Source organism: Symphodus melops, assembly GCF_947650265.1.
Source record: "Symphodus melops genome assembly, chromosome: 10".
In the NCBI taxonomy this organism is placed as follows: Eukaryota; Metazoa; Chordata; class Actinopteri; order Labriformes; family Labridae; genus Symphodus; species Symphodus melops.
The window spans coordinates 7164357-7189345 of NC_136700.1; the positions used below are offsets into that span (position 1 = coordinate 7164357).

The window sequence follows — 24989 nt, forward strand, 5'->3', positions numbered from 1 at the left end:
AAAAGAGATTCAGTTCACAGTGACTTAAAAATGAAGAAAAGTACAAAATCCTTACAACTAAGGTGTGAGCCAAGTCTGTTCGGCACTTTTTCTACAAAAGCAGTTAATCACTTGTCAAAGTAGTTGATGTTTAAATTTGTGTCATTTGAGAAATTTATTTTATATTTCAGCAATCCATCGACTGTCCTGTGTTTTCCATTCTCCAGTGTCGCTTTACACATTATACATGCAGAACACGAGGATTAGACCGAGTGAGGAAACCTAAGAAATGTGTGGTGAGAAAAACTTCAGAATAATGACAACTTTGGGTGAAAATCAGAAGGAATCTGTTAAAAAAAAAAAAAAAAAAAAAAAAGAAACGAACATTTGATTTGCACTCTCGGTGCCGATTTTTGATGACCCAGCAAGCTGAAAGCCTGGATGAGATTTGCAGGTTTTTTTTTTTTGATGCAGGGAGTTAAACAAGATGTTAAGGTGGAAAAATAAACAGAGGCAATGGAGCAGAAAACGGAACGGGAGTCCCATTTCCAAGAGGTACCACAACGTGATAATTTAGACCAACTGCAGACGCTCGGTCACACGGTGGGGGCCGGTGTTTGAAACATATTTTTTTTTTTGGACAAGTTTGGCTGCGCACACTGCTCAGTTTGAAGCCTTGTTGAATTTTTTTCATTTTTTTTTAATTTTTTGCTCACAAAACGTGTTGTCCCCCTGAAGGAAATGAGTCTCCGCGGCGAACGCCCCGTGGCCTTCAGCGTCTGGTGCAGCCGAGTCGTTTGGCGAACATCTTGCCCTACCTAATTTTAGTGTTGTTTATCTCACCGTTATCAAGGAGTCTGCTGGGCTAAATAAGGCCTGAGGAGGGATCCTTATGTGCAGACCTCTTACCATGTCAACCCATGACTCTGGTATCAGTGTCCTGTTAGATCATTGACCACAGGTATTGAATTCTAATAGGCCTATTGCTGTGTCCTAATGGTCCAAGTATTGAATTATGATATTGGCATGGGCGGATGGCCTCAGAATTGAATTATGATATTGGTGTGCTGTAGGCTAATGGTTTTTCGTATTGAATTATGATATTGGTGCACTTTGATGGTGTAAGGATTGAATTATGATATGGCTTGCTATCTGCTAATAGCTCACTCTGTGTAATTTTCAATGTCAATCACAGCTTCTGTTGCTCGATCCACAGCAGGCCTTCAGGCTGGACTCTTCAGTCACATCAGATGGGAACAGGAGTTTCTGTTACTCTTCACTTTTCACTTCTGTTAAGTCCATCAGGGCCTTTGTGATATTTTTATTCCTAAAATAAGCCTATCATAATGTCCTCCACCGCCTTGTAAATCCCCTCAACTGCGTTTTTAAAATCTGGGATGGAGCAAGCTTTCTACGTCGTCCACCATGGTTCAACCAGTCTGAGGATTTTGGGGCATTTTTGCGGGCAATCGTTCCAGCTGTAATTCCGAGCTAACTACATTCCTTTTAAGTGTCCACACCTTTTGCTGTGTTTACGTTGAGCCCAGTTCCATTTTGGTAGTTTAAAAAGCAAGCAGAGCGGTGATGGTCCTGCTGCCAGCTCACAGAGTAAATGGACGGCCTGCTTCTGTGTCAGCCCTCTAAAAATAACACAGACTGTTGGCTGGGCTCAGCAGAAAACTACCGCCGATTTATGATGATTCAACTACCCTGTATTCACAGGTGTGTGTGTGTGTGTGTGTGTGTGTGTGTGTGTGTGTGTGTGTGTGTGTGTGTGTGTGTGTGTGTGTGTGTGTGTGTGTGTGTGTGTGTGTGTGTGTGTGTGTGTGTGTGTGTGTGTGTGTGTGTGTGTGTGTGTGTGTGTGTGTGTGTGTGGTTTAAGCTTAATAAATTGTACTCTGCATTTATTGAGATATTCTCTGCTATAGTTTCATGTTGGTCCGGTGGAGAAACTGTTCGGAGGATGAGCACTTCAGGATGGTTTGGTACCATTGTAGTAAAAATCAAACAACATTGATACCTGTTTCTGTACCACGGCAACAAGAACACAAGTTCTCCTCTCCCAGTGTTGAGTAAGTTCTTGTTTGGTCATGAACAAAACATGCAAACACACTCCTGAAACACCCAAATGTCACTAATGCAGTGACAGCGTTTTAGTAATGTGTTCAGTTTTGACTCTCAGTTTTTGAAAACATTTCTAACTTGAGTACTTTTGATCGTTACGATAACAGATGTAATTATTATTATTATTCCTTCATATTTATTTTAAAACATGACGTTTGAAAGTGTGGAAAATGTGGACAACCTGAGTGCACACTTAAATGTAAAATCAGTTTTAATTCCCTCAGGTCAGTGAAGCATAAACACTGAAAAGCGTGATACAATAAGTCAATCTGTGGAATGAATCAGCTAGCGTCCTGCTATAAAACTGCACAAGGCCTCGCCTAATGCGCCATTAATAACCAATTGACTGGTCCCTGGCTTTTGTCCACTAAAACACGGCGGATTCCATGTAAATGACACAGTGCTCGATCTGTGAAATTCATTGGACGTCCTCAGACGCCACTTTAACCCCTCCCCGACCTTTGACCTGAGCAGCTGTGAGACTGGGGCCAGGGTTCAGAGGTGGTCTGATCCCGCAGACCTCCCTGTGACCCAGGCTGTCTGACTGCTCTAACCTTTGGGGCTAACGGATGATGACTTCACCATCTGTCTTGACTTTTAACAGGTCTAGCCTCCTTGAACTTGAACTTGTTTGGACGCAGAAAGGAAAAAAACAACAACAACAACTCAAGGGATGAAATCTTCTCCTAATTAGCCGGGACTGTTTTCCTACAATCTTGCATTTGGGGGATGACTGACTGGGAAGTTAAAAGTCTCAGACTTTTATAAGTATGTGAAAAAGAATTAAAACCAGCCCGGGGACATCATTTGAAGTTAGAATAAAATGTATTTTTCTTCTTTTTCAGACCTATTTGTAAATAATTTTGGAGCTCCTCTTTGGCTCTGAAGAGTGTCTGTGTGCTGCGATTAAAATCTTACACTTGATGTACGATGTCAAGCTCTGTAGCCCTCTGTCTAACTTTTAAAAGTAAGAGCTGTCCTCTTGGGGAAAATTAGAGGGGGGGGAAGGGAATATGTGTTTAGTAGACACAAGCTCATCCGCTGACTGCTGTCTGACCCTGAGTTCAGCTCTACGGTTATTAATAGGCCCAGAGGCCTCAACTTCCAGGAGGCCCTCTGATCAGCTCCAGATGTGGAATGAGAGAGGACAATTCTGCGTCAGCCGATCCATGTTTCACATGAGGCAGAAAGAAAGGAGATAGGCATTTGGTGAGACTGATAAGGAGTGAGTGAAGGAGGTAGGGAGGAAGGGAGGGACTGGAGACCTTTCCACAGCAGGAGTGTGTTTAGTGAGTCTTTGTTTTCACGTGTGTAAGTGTGTGTGTGTGTGTGTCCCGTTTATTACACTCTCTGCCCTCAGACCAAAAGACCATAAAAAACGTATGGCATCACCATGGCGACCATAATAACTAGCTATAAAACAGCGTGTAAACTGTGAAATAAGACAAACAGACCAGAACAGCCCTGACTGGCTGGCTGGCTGACTGAATGGCTGCCTTCCGCCATAAAACTATTTGAGAGCCAGACTGAAGGAATGCCTTGGAGGCTGCTGTGGCTGTCACGACACATGAAAGGATTAGGCTCTGTGTTTTATCTCCTCTTTATCTGATGGTAATGGATAAGCTGAGTGTAGCCTATCATCTGACGCTTGGGCCGAGGGTTTGATGTTTTAGTAGGGTGACGGTTTGTTGAGTTGACCGCTTTGGTCTATTGATTGCTGTTTGATGGTTTTGATATGTAGGCTGTGTGGAACAGGTCAAGTCTTTTATGCAGTGAAGGCTCCAAATAGCTTTTAGCTGTCCTTCACTCCCCCCCCCCCCCCCACCCCCCCCATTACTCTAGTGGTTCGTTTGATGTTTGGATCAATCAATAGAAAGAGCCTGAGCTCTTACACATGCTCCATCCTACTTCCCGCCGAGCTCCGCTCCTCTTCCTTCATTGTGCATGCCTTCATATCACTTTCTCACAACACAAAATAAATGATATAATTACAACCCATTACGTAGTCTAATGCAGGCTAATTATTCTGTCATTACTGTAAGGATTAGCTATGCTCTTTCTCTCGTCCTCTCTCTTTTTCTTTTTTTTTTTTTCCGCCTCTCAAAACTCATGCAAGCAGAGCAGAAAAGTCTTACTCATAAAGGCTGACTAAGACTCAGCCGCAGGACACGTTGTGTTGACGTTGATCGTATAGACCACGGGTGTCAAACTCAGTCAGGAGGACAGAACGTGCTAGAAAATAGTGACAGCATGGGCCGGACACATTAAAAGAGTCGAGATGTATCTAACCTAATGAGGCGTTTGGACGAATGCTTTTTGATTTGAACGCATCGAAGTCGGCATGCTGCTTTTTACGGCTCCTGCTGACGTGTTCATCATCAGGCGTCTCGAGAAATGAGTGGATGCAGAAGACAGACGCGGCTAAATGAAAACGTGGAAAAGGGCATCGTGCAGCGCGGGGCTTTAATGTAGCAGAGGCACATGAGAGCGATGCAGACCACCTCCTTTTTCTTTTCTTTTTTTAACTGTCCTGTAGCCGCGCCGATAGCATGAAGCTGCGTGTAGTCCATAAATGGAAGGCTAAGTGAATTACAACAAATCAAATAGGCTAATGAATTGAGAACAGATCAGATCTTAACTGAATTAGTGCAACTTTGAACACTGCTCTATTGTCAGGGTTCAGAGACTTTCTAGGCCAGAATGACTCGCTCGCACACGCACAGAGATGGTGATTGGATGGCTGCAGCATTGCCAAGCCCGCACCTGTGACCCTGTCATTATTCACCGATGGTTACTTCCATTTGATGTCTTATAAACTAATGGCGGTGATGTCAATTTTTTTTTTTTTTTTTTTTCCCACCCCGAGTCCTTGAGAGGCAGACCTCTACTGTATGTGTGCTACAGGGCCTGGAGAGCTCCACTCTTCTCCCAGACTTGATTAATCCCTATCACCCCTCTCCACGATCGCAGTTTCCATTTTTTTAGTCCGTATCTGTGCACTCATCCCCTCCCCAATCTCCTCTCACTGGCACAGAATGGCTTCCTGGCAGAATGGAGGCATTAATTCAGGGATGAGAGGTGTGATACTCTCTCTCTCTCTCTCTCTCTCTCTCTCTCTCTCTGTGCTCTGTTTGTAATGCGTGGCCTTTATCGTAGCCGAAACAGCTCACTACCCTCTGATCCTATCTCAGATCTCAATATCCTCGCCGTTCCACCCTGTAAACGCAGGGATGAAAAATCTTGCCCTTTCACCAATGCATTACACCGTCCTACCATACCACCATACCCCTCTCCTCCCCGTTGCACCCTCCACGCCACTCGCCCCTTCGTGACAACAGGCCTGCAGCTAAATTCGAGCGCTGCTAAAACGAGACCAAGTGAGCCGCACTTCCTCAGTGCCAGAAACCATCGCAGGCTCATTATATTTGTATTTAGGCTCAGGCCCGGCCTCTGAAACCCCCCCTGTCAGACAATAGGTCGGGCAAAAATAATGACTGGCTCTCAGTGAGCTTCAGGAGAGTTAAGGCATGGATGTTGGGGAGATAAAACAACAACCAGTCTCTCAGCAGAGGAACATGGATCAATACAAACGAGGCTGCGGTGTAAAAAGGCTGTTTTTGATCCAGGCTTGCGTCAGCGTCAGCGAGGTGAGTCCTGACAGCTCCTGTGCTGTTGGTAGATATGGATCTGTGTTCAAAAAAAGGAGCAAAACGCTCAGGGACCACAAGCTTCTTGTTAGGCTGTGGAGAGTGGTAGGCTGACCCACCACCCCCAGCTCCGCTCTGCACACAAACACAGTTGCACAAACACACACACACGCACACAGGAAAGTGTTTTAGGCCTCAGTTGTCGCAGATAAACTATTGTGTTAACTTGTGGTTAAGAAAACTTTGCAGCGTGCACTCCAATGGGGGAGAGTAAAAGAGTATAAGGCAAAAAAACCCTAAAAACAGAGATTCAGGAGGATATGACTCCCGTCTTCAAACCCATTGTGGGTTTTGAAAACGGCGTCTGCTGGCACAGTTACAGTCGTGCACCCTGCTATGTGGCAGGTAGGAAGGCAGACACGCAGCCGGGATCGCAGCATCTTATCTGTGCCGCTGTTGTGCTGTTTTTTTTTTTTTTTTGTTGAGGGGGCGTGCCTGTGATCTGTGATCATGTACCGTGTCGTTGTAGCGAGCGTGGCTGTCGCTCCTGACTGAGCTGCCACCCCACGACTCCACCCCCCCCCCCCCCCTCCCTCCAACCCAAACACACACACACACACAGTAGGTTTGGCATACAGAACAGTCAGCTACAGAGTATGTGGAACGCTGAGAAGGAGCTGGAGGCGGGGAGAGGGGGGGGGGGGGGGGGGGGGTTTGAGGTAGGCCTTGTAGATTTCAGATAAGACATCTTTCCAGACGCCTTCACTGTTTACTATCATAACCACATAACAGCCTCAGACATGTCAGAGATAAAAGGAAAGATTAGTGACTGCAGTGGCAGGACAGAAAACTTCATCTCCTAAACATCTGTGTGTTGTTGCCAAGTACAGAGGCTGTTAACAGACTCCTCAGACAGAAATGTTATATTATAAAGTATTAGCCTCTTCTGTGGTAAGGCCAATATACACAGTGTGTTTTTTTTTATTACTGAGATGAAGTGAATGTATTTCTATTCATGTCTCTCTTTGCCTGCCTTAAATTAAAGCGAGGTACTTCATCAGACTAAATGTGTAAAACATGGACCGAGTGTGGAGCAGTTAACCTCCGTTGTGTTTGGACTAAAGGGGTTAATGGCGGACGACTTGGCGTGTGTGGCTTGCATACTTTTTTTTTTTTTTCTTTTCCACGCAGTTACTCTCCCAATTATTCTCCAGAGAACGAGATCTGAAGCAAATCCTGTGTGCGAGCGCGTCTCTCTCCTCAGCGCACACTCGCCCGGTCACCGCAGATCGACTCCACACTGTGTACACAACAATAACTTTTGTTGTCATTCCAGCAGCCTATCTGTCTCGGCATCGGCGGAGCGTGAGGGCATAAGGAATTCCACGAAGTTTTGATACCTCAATTAAAGCGCGCCTGTCTCCTGTTATCTCATTTAGTCTGCAGTCGATATGATTGGCATAATCAGACATGCCTGATTGGTGCCTCCCTTTTAATTAATCAGTCTCACTGTATCATCACCTGTGGCTCATTAGAGTAATTAGAGCAAATTAGTCCGATAGAAGGCCTCTCTCTGCCGGCAGACGAGTGGAAGGAATTTCATTAGGAGAGATGAACACACACACACACACACACACACACACACACACACACACACACCTTGGGTCCGATCGCCAGTCGTAATAGGATTTGTTTACCCGTGACTGTTATCTGTGATTAGTATTATTACCAAAGTTGTAGGACTCAGAGACACTCATTTTCCTTTGGCCCAGCCTACCCATCTCGCTGCGAACACAGCTCTCTGTGCCAAATTTCGCTCGGGGAACATGTTAGCGGACTTCCTCTTTTTTTTTTTTTTTGAAACAGAGTTCAAAAAGAATGTGGAAAGACTGGGCTCCCCAAGTTACTGCCGCGGCCTGTCTGTGCACTCATGTGAGAGCTCACGCGTGTGGAGCAGCGTGCGGGAGGCTTCTTGGCCAAGTCGGTGTTGAAGTCTCTCTAGGGAGTGTTGGCAATCTGTTCCAATCGTCTTTACAGCTGACCAGACGACCAAATGAACCAGGACAGGGACTGCTGCTGTGGGCCAGTACAGCCAAGCCAAGCAGGGCTGTTACAGCAATCACAGAGACATTACAGCCCCGCTTAATGCTCCTCTGCACACTACCGCGCTCCATCGTCTGCTAAACTAGACACTGCACTCGGAACCAGCCACAACCAGATTTAGAAACAGCGATGGAGTTAATGTGAGCGGTTAAACAAAACCATTCAGCAGTAAATTGAACAGTTTTTTGAGATTAAAAAAAGAGGAATTTTTCAAAGTAAGGCCAAGGAGAGAGCCACATCGCGCTGACCTCGGAAACTGAGCCTGAAGGCCCGACACAGAGCACACACATTTTTCATAAACGTTGCTTGGTGCTCCGCTGTGCACTGCAGGCATAGCATTAAAGCATCAACACAAGGGCTGGTATTTGAACTCTGCCGATGAGAATTAATGACTTTTCTTGTCAGTACATTAGTCATGTATTGTGGTCTATAGACTCCCCTAATTAGCATGTTTTTGGATTTTGTTAATTAGTTTCTTCACTCGTGCCTTGGCCCCTTGTCAAACATGGTAATTTGGAAGGTTTATCAGACGAGCATGATGTCAATCATTGATGTCAAAGCTGATAGGGAGAAAAATCCCCCTGGTATGGCAGATGGCAGAGCCCCTGTAGTGCAGCCTTGCCCAAAGTTAACAGTATTCATCTCCGAAAAAGTTTGAAACGTCAAAAAAAATAAACAAAATAGCTGAATCGCCTCTCTGTTGTCTGATTAAATTCCACATGAATCCTGTAATAAATGACTCCTGGTTGTAAACTTTGTTGCAACAGATCTTGATCTAATTAGGGTTCTGATGTGGGTTATTGCTGAGTCGTGTTTTGAAAAAGGTCATGTTACAGTGATTACCATCCTGTCTATGATCAGTGCTAGCTCTTGAGTTCGCTGACATGACTTTTGATTGACAGGGACAGATGGAAAATCTCCTGTCAATAAAAAAACAACAACGCATCTTTCTTTGCAATCTGCTATCAGAATAGTAATAAATACAGGGACATGGCTGCTGGAAACTGACTGTCCTCCCAGACAGTTTATCCTTAGTACTGTTACGGCCAAATGTCTTAGATTGCCTATTTACATTATGGGCTGAGTATTACCTTGTGAGTAGCTGGCTTGTTTTGTCCCAGAGGAGAACCGTCACTCGTTCACTTTGACACCATGAGAACTTATCTTTTGCCATCTAAAAATATTCAGAAGAAAAAACGTCTAGCTGTGGGAAATGCAACGTAACTCACAACACGATGTGGTATAATACAAAGCTCAATACGTGGCCCACTGTAAGTTCTATATTACAACACAGCAATGCTAGCATCGTTGATAAACTCATGTGATGACGCATCGTGAAGTCTGCTAAACTGAAGAATACAAAATGCCCCTGAAACGATTTGGTGTCCGTTCCTAACGTCTTCTCCTGGCTGTCCGACATGATCCAGCTTTTTATCTTGTTCTTTGGCCCCTCTGACCCTCATTTCTTGTCGTAGGTGGCTCCTTGGGGCGGAGCCATGAAGTATTTGACACAGAACGTCAAAGCACCAGGGAACTCTATTTAGGCTGTTTTTTTTTTTGTTTTTTTTTAAGTCAAACATGAATATTTTGCTCAACTTATTAATAATTGTATCACACCAGTCAAGCTGACAAGTCATCATTGTGTCTTTCGCCTCTAAAAAAACCCCCACCTGTATCAAGCAGTTTGTTTTGAATCACTGAGAAAAGAAGCTCTTCTTCGAGATGTTTTCCACTGGTGAGCTTGTTTAAAAAAAACAAACCCTCGTGTAAGGATAGAAATGACTTTTAGTAACATGCAAACCGAGCACAGATCAGTGCGGTGTTATTTTAGCCAGACGCCGAGCCTTTAGCAGAGCACTTGAACAACATGGCAGCCCTTTTGTGCTTATATGTTGCTTAAAATGGAGTTAGTGTTGGCCTCCTAATGGTCAGCGAGATGTGATGTGTGTGAACAAGGGGCGGGCAGCAGGGATTGTGCACTTTGGGATGTTACGCTCTATCAGCAAGATGAGTGTAAAGTCTGCCTGTGTCTGCTGATGTGGGCACACAGTTTGCTGCATAGTCAAAACCTCTCTGGGTCCGAGGGTCCTTTTTTTTCCTTTTCTTTTTTTTTAGAGTGAGACCATGCCCATAATTACTTGCCCACTTGGCACTGAATCAATCCTCTTCCATGTGTGATGTGTTTATTTAGCTTAGCAGTGAGAGGTTTTTTTTGGGGGGGGGGGGGGGAAATAGGGATTTGGTAGCACATTGGGATATGTGAAGGGTTTTGGAAAGGGATTGTGCAGAATCAAGGGCGTCAGGGATTGGCACATGACCTCTTAAAGCAGAGCCCCAGTGGACTACTGTGGTTATTTCAAGTTTTCCCCCCCCAAAAACGCAGAGCTCACTAATCAATTTACAGGAAAACAAAACACGCGCGCACACACACACACACACACACACACACACACACACACACACACACACACACACACACACACACACACACACACACACACACACACACACACACACACACACACACACACACACACACACACACAGCTGCTTTGGTTTTTGAAAAAGTAATATGTTCAAAATAGATTTACCTGAAGTTTACATGGGCTCATTTGCATATCAAAGAGGATTCTTGCATGATTAATAAAGATGGAAGCACTGTTTACCATGTTTTTCATCTTCACCAGAAACACTATGAAATGTGCATAACGGAAAGATGATCCTGAAGTGAAAACTCCTGACCCCCCCCCCCCCCCCCTTTTATTTTATTTTATTTTTTACATCCCAACTCGCTCCAATTGTATTCTTCGAGCCGATCACCTTATCGTGTCCTAGGATGCACAAAACAAACGTAGACAGTATGTATCGTGTGGGAGTACGTGTCAGAGTTGCTCCAAAGGTTGATCCTGTCGTTTTAATGAAGTTTAAGTGTTTAATGTCAAAGTTTGGATGATTAAAGGAAGCGTGTCTTTTACTCTTGGGATATCCCTAAAATAGTTCTGTTTGCTGCCTCTGCCTTCTGATTTCAGATTAGCCACCCTCTGATTTCTAACATTAAAGGGATTTGGAAAAGGAAGCTTGAAGGCCAAACGCATCACATTGTGATTAATATCATCCAGTGACAAATATCTGTCAGTATCTTGAGCCAACTGGGCTTCAGACTCTAGTTCCTGTAGCTAATCTTTACCAATAGACTAATTACACCTCTGTTCATGAACTAGAGCATTCGCCTTTTTTTTTTTGACAATTAATTTAACATGATTAAAATTTATTAGGTTCCTCCTTTCATCAAGCGTTGCACAAGCTTCTGCACACGCTCGAGTTCACTAACAGATAGTGCAGCTGCTCCATGGCCACGGGCAGACAGGCTGCTACATCAACTGCTCCATGGGCAGCCAGAGCAAGATGGCATGTAAGCAAGTGAGCAGTTTTTTTTTTTTTTTTTTCCAAACGTCCTGTGCTGCTGCGTAAAATCCATCACAAGAGGACAGTGGACCAAACCAACATTTGTTATATTTTTTCACGCTTTGTGGATAAAACGAGATCATGGCTGGTCAGGGAATTAAACTTAACGCTGACGGGAGAAAAGCTCCTAATTAGAACTTGATCACACTATTTCTATAGAGGGTTGTGTTTGTGTGTGTGTTGGAGTTGTTGGGGAGGTGGGCATGCGTGCGTGAGTGTGTTTTGGGACCTTGTCAGCAGACTGAGCCACAAGGGCCCCTGTGGTAATGTGTGTATTAAATGATTAGTGTGTTAGTTAGCATAACGGCCCTTCAGCAGCGTTTAATCACTCTCAGGGGTGGGCGGCCTCACAGGAGGTGGATTGGAGGGGAGGGGAGGGGAGGGTAAGGGGAAAGGCGGAGTGAAGGGAGGTTTTTTTTTTATTTAAAGAAGTAGTGCTGGTTGAATGGGTGAGGAGATGATCTGAAAAGAGAGTACGGAAAAATGAGGGGGGGTGGGGAAAAGGAGGAGCGAGCGTGACAGAAGGCAAGAATCCAAGAGAAACATAATCCAGCAACACTCAGCACAGAGAGAGATACAATCTTTACAAGGCCTGAACGCCTTGTTAATGTCAGCACTTGGCCCATCATCTGGTAGAAGTCCCATAAAGAGCTATTAATAACAATGCAAAATGGATGTGGATAAAGGCGGGCCCTGCATCCGCCATGACAACACCGCTGTTGTTGATAATTGTGCTGTTGTTATGAGGGGAGGGGAGGGGAGGGGCTGTCTGGTGCAGACAGTCAATAATTGTTGTTGACTGCGTGTGTATGTGTGTTGTAGTAGTAGTAGATGTAGGAGTCTTTTGCTACAGAGGCTGTCATGCCCGACACGGTGCTGGCTGAGTGACTGACAGGCCGAATGGCTTAGATGTGTTGCGTGCGCTGGTAGCACACAAACTGACGATGGAGACAAGTTTTCCTTGGCAGGACTTCACTATTGTGGTTTTTTTTCTGCTGCCGCAACATACAGAGTTCAGCTAAGGCATGATTGGAAAGTCTGCAGCACGCCAGATGGGGTCAAGGAGTCTGTTGTCTTGACAGAAAACTGCTGCTGTTTTGTTCTCCTGAATACTAATGCTGCAGCTTATTGTGACAGTAAGCGTTAAAATGAATGTGATCAAATGTGTACTTCCCTTGCAAGCAAAACTGAGCGATGTGTGCGTTTGTGTTTGCAGAAAGAACTAGACGCCACCGCCACACAGCTTGCCAACAGACAGGACGAGAGCGAACAGTCCCGGAAGAAACTAATCGACCTGAGCCGCGAGTTCAAGAAGAGCACACCAGAGGTGAGAGAATCAGATATTCACAGACACGCTCTGACACACAGCCGCGCAACCTTTTGACAATCCCAGTTTTTTTTTTGTTTTCTCTGCGTGTCTTCTCCGCTCCGTAAACCTAGTCGGGATTATTTACTGAGAAAGCAAGAGGAGGAGGAGGAGGAGGAGGAGACAGCGGTGCAGGAGATGCAGGGCTCGGCTCCCAAAAATAGTCTCTCCATTAGTTTCCCTGAAATCCTAAAGAGACAAAACAGAAAACCCCGCAGGAGTTTGTATTATCTGACCTAGTTTTTTATGCGTGCAGAAAGTGTGGTCCGTGAGCGTCTGTGTGTGTGTGTGTGTGTGTGTGTGTGTGTGTGTGTGTGTGTGTGTGTCGGAAAGAGAGAGCAAGAAAGGAGCAGAGAGAGAGTCGAGCGAGGGAGAGAAAGAAAGAGAGTGTGACAACACCACTAAGTGGGATCATGAGGGAATTCTGTCCTGTTCCTGTGTTCCCAAAGCTCCTCCTGGGAATATTTTGTTTCATCTCCGTTACCAAGGCAACGCGTTTTAAACCACACAGCGAAAACAAAGTATTGTTGTGTTATTATTGGTAATGTCACCATGGTGAATTATTGATGGTGGTATGAATTATGTATAAACGGGATAGACGGAGGATAGAAAATTGTCAACTCTCGCTGGAGTCGACAGTCGGCCTATTATTGTTACCACAGGAGGAGGATTGTGACTATTGACTTCAGATTGTAGCCCACCCACTATCCAGAAATATTCACCAGAGGGAACTCTACCTATGTACAAAACACACTAATTTCTCTTAACGCCACACATTTATCTCTAAACTGATACGACCACAGTTCTAGCAGCACACTTGGAGGGAGACGGAGCACACAAAGAAAACATGCCGAGAAGCCCAAACACACACAAACACTCAGAGGCAGATAGCCTAGATCACAGAACAGGACACACACGCATTCATCAGTGTAACAAGGCTGTGATTTAGGAAGGCTCCTCTGGCGTCTGTGTGGCCCCTGGCATCTTCCTGGTATGTGGAGGAGGAATCTGAGCCAGGCCAGACGAGCGACAGGATTCATTACAGGGCTGTTACGGGCTCAATAGGAATCAGCACTAAAAAAACTCCCAGCGTTCGGAAGGTGTAGAAGCATCACAGCAGCCTACCAAACAGGCTGGATTGTAACGTGTGACGGCCTGTGCTCGATTAAAAATTCCCAGAACGTCTGGTGCACGTTGACGGAGCAGCCTTTTTGCTCTCTGTGTGTGTGTGTGTGTGTGTGTGTGTGTGTGTGTGTGTGTTACTGTGTGTGGTTGACCAGCCTATAGAGCGGGCTGTCAGCTCTCTGTGGTCTGTAGCAGTCAGCGGAGATCACAGTCACATCAGATCAGACTGCATTAGGCTGAGCGGGAGTCCGTCTCTGATCCATTATTCAACAACCAGGAGACCGGCCCACGTTGACTGTGTCTAGTCTGCTGAGCTGTACTCGGCTTGAACTGCACTCATGGTCTGCATAATAACACGCACACACACACACACGCATGCGCACGCACACACACACACACACACACAGAGGCTTTTGTAGCATTTTGAAAGTAGTGCAAAGAAATGCAGCGTGAAAACAAAGTTTTCATAATTCATTAGGACTGACACAGTGTTCAGTTTTTTTTTTTCAGACTACATCTCACTGTGCCTCCTAAGTTGCCTGAATTATTCATCCACTTCTTAATTTCCTTTTGAGTTAGTCAAGACTCCTCTACCGCACCGTTATAAAGTCAAGGGTGGGAATGGTTGTAAAATGTCCCAAAGATTGCTAGCCAGAGGCACTGGTAGTAAAACAACTTTGTGTGCGTGCGTGCGCGCGCTCGCACACACACACACGTTTGTGTTTAGCTGCAGGGCAGACAGACAGGGAATGGGAGTTCCATACTCCCTGGAGGATTCCTCGGGCTGGCCTGTCTGCTGTCTGCCGGCAGCTCACACACCAGCCATCCATCTCCTGCTGGCTGCCCCCCCCCCCCCTACACACACACACACACACACACACACACACACACACACACACACACACACACACACACGGAATGACCACGGTGTCTGTGTGCATTGTTATGTTATATGGTCATAAATCTTTGGAAGTGGCGGGGGAGGGGTGAGGGGGATGACAGAGCAGAGCAGCAGCGAGTGGACCAAAGGGGTTCAGAGTTGAAGTCTGGCCTCTTGATGTTATTTGAATGTGTTTGTCTCTAGATACGGTGTGTGAGTGTTTATCAAGCTGCACACGGAGTTATACCCTAAAAGTTACAAAATGCAGAAAGCAGACTGACAGATTAATACGGCTAAATGCACGTTTAAAATCTGCTTTTAAGTTTTGAGGCTGCTCCTTGTTCGAATACTGTCTCATCAAAGTAATATCTATTTGAGGACTCCACGGCTAGACTGCATTACATTCTACAGAAACCCTTTCCACACAGACCGGGAAAAACTCCAGAGATTGTCCGGACTATCTCAGATTTTACGCGGAGTTTCTCCTGCTAGACCCCTCGTGTTTTCTCTTCAGAATATCCTGCTGCGTTCTCACACCGGTCCCTCCGGACCTTCTCCAGAGAATTCACCTCGAGCCAATAGGAAGGGGGAACTGTACTGTTACTGCCAAACGACGCACAGAGCGTCTGCTAACGAACCCCTACGATCTCCGTGCACGGGATTAAACGGCGGCGTTAACTTTCCTGTTGGTCAGTTAGTTTGTCGCCCTCCACTCTGTAGTGGAGGTTGTCATTCTGTTGACCCCTCCCCTCCCCCCACCCCCCTCCCGTTACTATCTCAATATTATCCGGAGTGAATAAGTGAAAACGGCTCGAGGCTTCTTCTTTTGGTCACCGACTATCAGTGTTAACATTTATGATGAAACTTTACAGCAGAAAGATGGAACTAGTTTGTGCACACGGACACAGAGAGATGTTTGTGTGCATTTAGCAGCAGTAAAAAGAAACACAAGGTAAAGTTCTTGTAAAGGAATGAAAAGTTATTGCAGGAGCTGGTGCAGGTTGTCGAAGTAGTAGAAGCAACAAATGTAATGCAAATGACAAAACTGCCATTTCTTTGGTGTGGATGTTTTTTTGTTTGTGTGTGTGTGTGTGTGTGTGTGTGTGTGTGTGTGTGTGTGTGTGTGTGTGTGTGTGTGTGTGTGTGTGTGTGTGTGTGTGTGTGTGTGTGTGTGTGTGTGTGTGTGTGTGTGTGTGTGTGTGTGTGTGTGTGTGTGTGTGTGTGTGTGTGTGTGTGTGTGTGTGTGTGTGTGTGTGTGTGTGTGTGTGTGTGTGTGTGTGTGTGTGTGTGTGTGTGTGTGTGTGTGTGTGTGTGAGAGAGAGAGAGAAGGGAGGAGGGGGCGGGTTGCTGGGCGCAGAGGGGGTCATTATCCCCAGCAGGGGAATATTGAATTGGCCCAGACAAACAGCCGCAGCGACCCCTGATGAGGTAACAATGGGGCAGGGTCAGCAAGGTCAAGACCTGTCCTCAGCCCCAGACAAGCGCCCTGTCTGGACCAACCTGGGATTAGGCAGACCCCAGACACTGGTCCCAGGTCGGTTTGGGATGCACGCCTCCCTGCGTGCATCGGTTAGGCTTTTAAGGCGGAGGTTTCTAAAAGGCGCTGAATCTCTTGAGCACACATCTGCCGCTGCCCTACTTCACATCTTCATTAGGCAGTTTTGTGAGTATGTGTGTGTCCACAAACTGTGCAAATCAAATGTTCCTGTACAGAATGTCCTATTCTGCTTTTTACCGTACGCTCCACTTCCGTTAGTCAGGATGTAGGCTCAGCTAACAGCATGGTGATTTGCATTTTCCCCTGATACATACTCGACTGGCTATCTAATCTGAAACCGCTGACTCGTGCGCGAGAGTCATGCAATGGGACGAGTGGGATGAAAAGCATTTGCTTTATAGTAAAAACTTGGTACGTTGGTAGAATTTGCATTAACTGTAGGCCTGCTCAATGGCTCGCTCACTTTCTATCTCACACGCACTCGTGGTGCCTCTGGGTGGCCCAGGTGGTGCTGCACCTGTTCGGATGAGAAACACAGTCCGCAAGAACACCTCAGGGTACAAAACCCGCCTCCTCCCTACCCTCATGTTCATCACTCGATCACGCACCGTTCACTCATTGGCCCTGACAACGATAGTCATCTCTGTATTTCACCGATTCTTTGATCACAACATGTTCTGCTCCTATAAAACTCAGTAGGTTTTTTTCCCCCCTGCCACATGTTCCTGTGTATTAACTGTTATTAGAGGATTAAAATTGATCTGTGGATTATCTCATTTTTCAGGCTCGCTAACCTCCTCTTCTCGTTATTTTTTTTTTTTTTTGTAGGATTTTCGGAAACAGGTCGCCCCATTGCTCAAGAGCTTCCAAGGAGAGGTGAGTGTGTTATTGGAAACGTTTATTGACATCGTGATAGAAACACACGCTCGAGCGCAGCATTCCAACAAAGCCTGTTTGACATTCGTCAACTTGGCCTCGCTCCCTCTCTGTGCACCACTCTGTTTTTTTTTTGTTTTTTTTCTGCCTTCGTCTTTTTCCTTTTAAATCGTCTCCTTCTCCTTCTCCTCTGCTCTCCTCTCTTCCAGCCATCGCCTGTTCTTTCTCTTGCCACTATCTCATTTCCCCCTCTTTCCTCTCCCTCTTTTCTTTGCTCTGCTCTGCTCCTGATTTTCTGTCCTATTCATGAAGTCCTGTAGCCTGAGGGTGTGTTTAAATTGCATCCTGCAAAAAAAAAGAAGAAAAAAAAAAAAAGGCACCACAAAACCCCAGCTCTAGCCAGTCACAACTCATCGAATGCTATTTCCTCTGACTTTGTTTGTCTGCATGATTTGATGGGGTTATTTGTTGTTTATTTTGTGTTGATCTGGTGAATCACGGACCGTTTTTTAAATTTTATTTCAAGCAGCATATTTTCCCCTTAATGTTGGGCCTAAAGTTTTTCCAGCTCCTTCACCTATAAGAGGTGACTTTTGACTGCTTGTGTGCCATATCATCACACTCCCCCTCCCCCCCCTCCTTCTATCTCCTCCTCCATCATTTTGGCCTATTTCCATCATGACTCCTCCTTTCTGGCAGCCGTGCATTTCTAGTTCACTCCCATATGTGAAAGTCAGAGGGTGGGAGTGGAAGTGGCTGGTTTAGACTGGGGCGTTATTTGGGGTTGGAGTGGGTGGACATTCAGCCCAACAGTATCTCTTCCCTGAGCACACACACACACACACACACACACACACACACACACACACACACACACACACACACACACACACACACACACACACACACACACACACACACACACACACACGGAGACACGCACGCAAACCGAATCATCTCAATGGGTAGTGACAGGACTGCTTTGCTACCGGCCATAGAATATTACAGTTTAACACTGGGTTACTTTCCATATTCTTGTGTTGAAGCAGCAACCACAGCCAGTGGTTATGTAAAAATGCTGTAATTTCTCCTGGTTTCGTCTGTGTTCTGCTGATCATCCAGTCTATTTAGAGAATAGAAACAGCAGCAGTATAATTGGGGCTTTGTCAGCTGTTTCCACCGTCCTCGTGTTGACACACCTTGGTCGGCGTGCACAGCAGAACGCGGCGCGGCTCGTCGTGGGTGGTCGCAGGAACTTAGAAAAGACATTATCTTATGATTATTGAGATAATACTGTACACCCGCGCCAGTCTTAAAGCAACCCATCAATCAGTCTACTATTCTGCGCGCTTGCGTGCCCCAACATGAGCAGCTTGGAGAATGTGTAATTTTAGCCTGGCTTTGTTTGCATACCCCCTCAGTGCTTTGATCAAGGACAAGACAGCAGCCAAAACCAGAGGGTTTTCCGGTTGGATTTCCCACAGTAACTCATCCTTAAACATTTAACCCAGGAGTCTGAATCTTTACTAAGTGAGTGTGGAAGCCCGGACAGAACAATAAAAAAAAGTTTTCGCCCAGGAACTTGGAAGTCTTGGTACTCTGTTTAATCTTTGTCATTGAAAAGTGGAGGCCCTCGGGTCATAATTATTACCAATAACAGTACAGTTTCCACAAGGCCTCGGTTTGGTAAACGGGTTATGTGTGTGTGTGTGTGTGTGTGTGTAAGGTGCATGCTCAGTGTTCATGTTGGTCCATCGATCAGATAAGCTTTTCCATTATCCAAGGCTTCAGTCTCTGCTTCCCATAGCCGCCCCTTATCGGGCTCCACTGGGGCCACAGACACACACACACACATATGCACGCACACATGCAGGTCAGCTCCAATGCCCTTCACACACTACGGGTTAGATAGGGGGAGCGAGGCGGTGCTGAGTGATGGTGGCACAAGGTGCTGACGTATGTGCATATGTGTTTGTGTGTGTGTGGATGTGTCAGGGATACCTTTTGCAATTGCAAGCACTTCTCATCGGTAACCCACTGATACTGGTGAGGTATCATTTGTGTCACTTCATTTGTTTTGCTTGGTCTCTGTCTGTGTGTTTTTTTTTTTTTTGGTTTGTGTGTGTGTGTGATGGGGGCAGGGGAGCATGTAATAGCAGATGTCATTGGGATTGGTTGAGAGAGCTGCAGTTTGGAACAGCAGGGTTGTATTTGCAAATCCTGGGTGGTCTTCTAATGGCTCTGGTCCTGCAGTTAACCTGCCTCTAACTGTAGGGTGTGTCCTACATTAAATGTCTATTTCCTGCCTCCCATGTCGGGCTATATAAAGCTGCTGTACCACTGACCTTGGCCCAGTCATCGTACAGTCACGCAGCCGTCTTCCTTCAGCGCCATAGGCAGCTCTTTTTCAGCTTTATGAACTCTTCTCCTTCTTCTTCTTTGTCATGAGATTGGGTTGCGTTACTCTAAACCACTGATCACATTCTCTGATACAAACACACACACACACACACATTTGGATACTGATGAACAGGTTTGGTGTTGCTGTGTGAGAGGTATTAGTACTCGGCAGCATCAGTAATCTCCCATTAGTGGCCTTGCATTTGAGGATCCTGATCGCTCAATGTCACACAGCACATGAAGAGGGTAAAGTGCATGATGCAGCATGATGTGAGAATGAGATATAGCAGCGAGGAGTGTGTGTGTGTGTGTGTGTGTGTGTGTGTGTGTGTGTGTGTGTGTGTGTGTGTGTGTGTGTGTGTGTGTGTGTGTGTGTGTGTGTGTGTGTGTGTGTGTGTGTGTGTGTGTGTGTGTGTGTGTGTGTGTGTGTGTGTGTGTGTGTGTGTGTGTGTGTGTGTGTGTGTGTGTGTGTGTGTGTGTGTGTGTATTAGAGAGAGAGAGAGAGAGAGAGAGGAGGCCTGTGCATGCCAGTTAGACACTCGTGTGTGACAGAAGCATGTGAGAAAGACTGACACTGAAAAATATTGAGGGGAAAGGAATAGAAATTTGTCAGGGAACATGGAAGTGACAAGAGGGAGAATTCAACAGAGAGAGCGAGAGAGATAGATAGAGAGACAGAGAGAGAGAGAGAAATAAAAGAGGGGGGAAAAAGAGGGAGGGGTGCTGGCACCAGCCTACGCGGGGCCAGATGTTTTGCGGCTAAAAAACTAGAGATGAATCAAAGCCATGTGAAGAGATTTATTAGGTTCCCATAGGAGCCCAGGCAGTATTACATGTAGCCCGCTCTGTTTACAGTGGCAAGAACCCTTAAACCACCCATCAACTACACTACTGGCTTGGCTGGGAATGTGAAGACTTTATATTTGGACTTACACAGGCTTTTGTCTTGATTCCTTTTCTCTCAGCGAGTGTGCTGGAGGAGTTGGAAGAGAAACACACGGCTGTTTAGTCTGAGCGCGTGAGCCAGAGTAGTCAGCTGTAGCTCTGCCCAGTACAGTAGCACCCTCTGAATGTCTTTATTTGGCATCTGTTTCCTTCGATTTAGTCTTGATTTCAGATGCGTTTTTTTTTTTTTTCGCCTACTCTGTCTGCTTCTCATATTGAAGTGTGACACACAGACTGTTGTAGAGCTTTCCTGCCTCATGTCTCCGCATCGAAAACAGTTTAAAATTGCACCTCCTGTTTGATATTTAGAATTAATCTCTTATGGATCCATTCTAATGCTGTCCATTTCAATAATATCAGTGATGGAATGCATGCCGTGCCCTCTTGTGTTAATGGCTGCATCAGTAATGGATCCACACTGTATTGCTGCTAAGAGCCGACTGAATAATCTGCCCCTGCTGTGGCTGGAAAGACTGAGCCAGCTGTTTAATGATGTCAGCGTGCTGGAGGGAAAAGCGAACACACACATTAACACACAGACTCTCCCTCTGTCTCGCACATACACACACACACTCACACGCGCGCACGCACACACACACACGGACAGACTAACAGACAGACTCAGGCACACACCTCCAAGGAAAGACAGACGTGGACACGCACGGGCACGCGGCAAACGAAACGCATCCGTCATCGGCTGAACAGCTGAACTGACTTCACGGGAAGGAAACACCGACCCAGCCGCCGTGTCGAGACAACCCCCCGATCACATGCAGCGCAGCGACGCATAGTGAGGATAGACAGATATGTCGACGAGTCTCACTGTGGAATGAATGGGCTCGTCTTTGCGGATGTGACACTTGGATGTCGGATGCTATAACTGACAATTAACCTTTTTTTTCTTCTTTTTTTCCTGTCCCTTCTCTCCTTGCAGATCGATGCATTGAGTAAGAGAAGTAAAGAAGCAGAGGCCGCCTTCTTGAACGTGTACAAGAAAATAATAGATGTACCAGGTAAGACCACGTCTAATGTCTGCCCCCCCCCCCCCCCGTTTACACCTGGACTGTGTTCATCAAGGTGCATTCTGGTCTAATCACAGTGGTGGTTATAAAATGCATTGGGCTACATGTCTTTTTGTAGTTTAGATGTACTGATGGCACCCAACAAGGACAAAACAGAAACACAGATTCAATGTATTTGTTCAATGTAGACGATATGTTGCCGTGACATCAACATGGTTTGATTTTTTACTAATATGTGAAGTTTAGGTGACGTAACAACTCTTTAAAGGACAGGTGTGAATGTAGATGTGTCTCTAGTGTACACTTGTTTGGATCAGCTGAATCTATTGAAGCAGTGTGTGTCCTTTTGTAGGTCTGTGTATGTGTGTTCATCAAGACACCTCCCGAGTCTATAAAACATGATCCAGAGACCCCCGCCCCCCCTTTATTCATGTCGACAGCAGCAACAGGGGAAGAGGAAGAAAAAAAAAACATGACACCCTCCCTCTGGTGCTCCCTCACTGTGCATCCAGGCGTGTGTTACGCCTTAATGTGTCCCCACAAGATCTCATCCCCACTGGTGCAGCCTTTAGAGGGTCTTCACAGAAGGTGCGTCCTGATATGGATGACAAGTGCGCCCACGATTGGTTGCGGCAAAGCGCACACATGAGCGGGCCCGTTTGTCACAGCGAGGCTGAGGAGGGACAGGCAGCACGGTGGAGCTGACAGGACACACGCAGTCACACAGCTACTGGTTGGAGGTTTTCAGCTGTATGGGAGCCCTGGAGGAGCGGCGTACGCAGGAGTGAGAGAGGAGTTGAGTTCATCTATAGCGTAAGGAGGTCATTATATTCCCACATGGATAGACCTACAGTAATATCTTTGGATTGTACTGCTCCCAATAAGTCAGCGCCAGCTCTGACGGGGCTATTCTTAACTTGCAGCGAGACAATGATGTAATGCCTCATGCACACACGCACACAGACACAGGCCAGCCTGACTAATGCAGCAGTTTTGAAAGAGGAAACAGTGTGTTTTGTTCTGTCTTCTATCAGCTGAAGGCCTGGTTAGTCAGCCCAGCGTGCTCTGCTTTAGATTAAAGGTGTCTGGCGAGAGTGCTCAGCACAAATGGCCCACGAGTCAAACAGCTTTTAACGGACTGTGGTGTTTATATGTTAAAAGGAGTGTGTGTGTGTGAGTGAAGGACAAAGGCTCGATAAGAGCGGAAGAAAGTAGATTTCTGAAGGTTGCTGAGGCACAAAGTCAGGGCATATAGCTTTGTTCTTCACTGTTTTATTCTTGTAGTTTTTGTATCAAACTGTGTGTGTGTGTGTTTGTGCCAAGGTATGTGTTTTTGTGTGTGTCAGAGCTTAGCCCTGCATGGCGTGTCACCTTGACAGCACAAAATCAGCATGAAATTCCCCAATCGTTCTCTGCTGATCTCTCATTAGCATAGTTAAGATATCTAACTGCGTCAGACATGAGGCGCACACACACACACACACACACACACACACACACACACACACACACACACACACACACACACACACACACACACACACACACACACACACACACACACACACACACACAGCCCTTACCCCCAGCTGTAAGCTGTCAGTTCCTCTTATCTCTACAACACACACACATAAACACACACACACACACACACAAACTGCTCTTTTAGCTGGCATGCTGATGAGCGTCGCCCGCGTCTCTTGGCTGCCTGTCACCAGTCTGCCACCCATGAGCACCAATCAGATGTGATTGGCCTGACTGACAGGCCTCTCTTCATCACACTGACAGTTAACCCTGCCGTGTGTTCACAGAGATGTTGGTAAAATGCCTGCTGAAAGTTTTCTTTCTTCTGTCTGTCTCTGTATTTTTTAATCTCTTATTTACCTTTTGCTTCGCCGTGTTTTATTTATTTATTTTTTTTTACCGCTCCACTTTGTCCATCTGTCGGCACACATTTCCCGCTACCCTTTTTTTTTCTTTTTCAACTTGCTTTCAAGCTTCATCATAGTGAACACTTTAACTGATCACAGCCCAGTTAATCTGTGTTGTTAATGTTTGTCTCTGAATCTCTTACTGTGTCAGCACAAACCGAAAACAACGTCTCAACACGGGACAGGAGTCGGTGCTAACACAGCGGATGATATTTTATCATTCAATGACCTTTAATGGATAAAATTTTGTTGATACAAAACTGTCATACTAGCCATGACCTCGCTATGGTGTAGCCATATCTCTGTTCTGTTCTTTCTAATCAGTGAACATTGTGAAAGTGTTTGCTGTGCATCCTGAACAATGCTGCGAGTTTCAGATCAATTTAATAGAATTTAATATTAAAACAACAATAAACAGTTTAATTTGGGTGTTAACCTCCTAAAAAAACTTCAGGTACTTGTGAGGAGTCAAGGCTGTATGAATGTAATGAGTGTGACACGGGTTGATCTTATCGACTGTATAAGACAATGGAAATCTTCTCTGTGATGTCACCCACTGGTTGTGCAGAGGCGTTTAAAGCCCATCACCACCTGAGTTTCGGTCGGTTAGATAACAGGCGAGGTGGAGCTGAGGGGTCGGGTAAAAGGCGCCCCCCTGCAGTGGCGTCATTTTTGACGCGTGACTTAACTCTCTTCAGAAAAAATGAAGCAGGAAGAATAATAACCGAGCTCTGAAAGTAATAGAAGCTAAAACTTGTCTTGGATATGCAGCCGAGCTCTGACCTACAGCTGATGATGTGTCACCTGATCTTAATATTCTTAGCACTTGTAACACTTTTTGGTCCTTGCTGGCCCATGTAGGCGTCCACAGGGGCGGATCAAAGGCCAGGGGTTTGCTTGGGACAGTTCTCTCGGAGCTGTTAAGAGATTCATTGCCCTGCTCGAGGACGCTTCACCAGGGCTCGCGCTCGCTCTCCCAGGGCCTTGGATGTAGTTATTCCTAGCTCGCGGTGCACACCTCCTCGCCCTTGTTTGTGTAATCTGCTTTTGCAGTGTGTTAATGTGGTGTGTTTTGTCTCTGCCAGATCCTGTACCTGTGCTGGAGCTGGCTCAGCAGCTGCAGCTGAAGCTCCAGAGGATGCACGACATTGAGACAGAGAACACCAAACTTCGAGAGACACTGGAGGACTACAACAAAGAGTTTGCAGAGGTCAAAAACCAAGGTGAGAGACGCCGATACATGTAGGGCAACACATTAAGAGGGTCACTTTGAGAGGGTCGTGGTTGTGGGACGCTCCATTAATTACACATGATCCCACATCAAAAACTCATGTGCATTTTGTTAGCATGATGTAGTTTGTAGTTTAAAGTTTCTTTTTTTTATAGTAGCCCCGCTGTTATAACCACAGACAGTACAGATACCATGAAGTATGGATATTTTACACATCTGCAAACAGACAGGGTTTAACTTTGCAGACCCTGGCACATTTTTTGAGGATGTATTTTGGGGTGTTTTTTTATGTCTTTATTCAGACAGGACAGTGGATAGAGTTGAACACGGAACACAGTGAGAGCAGAGGAGCAACAGGTCGCACTCGAACCCAGGCCTCTTGCTTCCAGAACTCCTG

General features: G+C 45.9%; 1 protein-coding gene across 3 annotated transcripts in view; it reads left to right on the forward strand.

Annotated features, from left to right (window-relative positions):
• LOC306830297 (homeobox protein cut-like 1) overlaps positions 1 to 24989 on the forward strand; it is a 58070-nt gene that overhangs the window by 5923 nt on the left and 27158 nt on the right. For all 3 annotated transcript variants that reach the window (XM_079353684.1, XM_079353685.1, XM_079353686.1), the window contains exons 2-5: positions 12535 to 12645; positions 17016 to 17063; positions 21343 to 21421; positions 24447 to 24584. In XM_079353684.1, coding sequence (XP_079209810.1) covers positions 12535 to 12645; positions 17016 to 17063; positions 21343 to 21421; positions 24447 to 24584 — 376 coding nt within the window. The remainder of the gene's footprint in view (positions 1 to 12534; positions 12646 to 17015; positions 17064 to 21342; positions 21422 to 24446; positions 24585 to 24989) is intronic.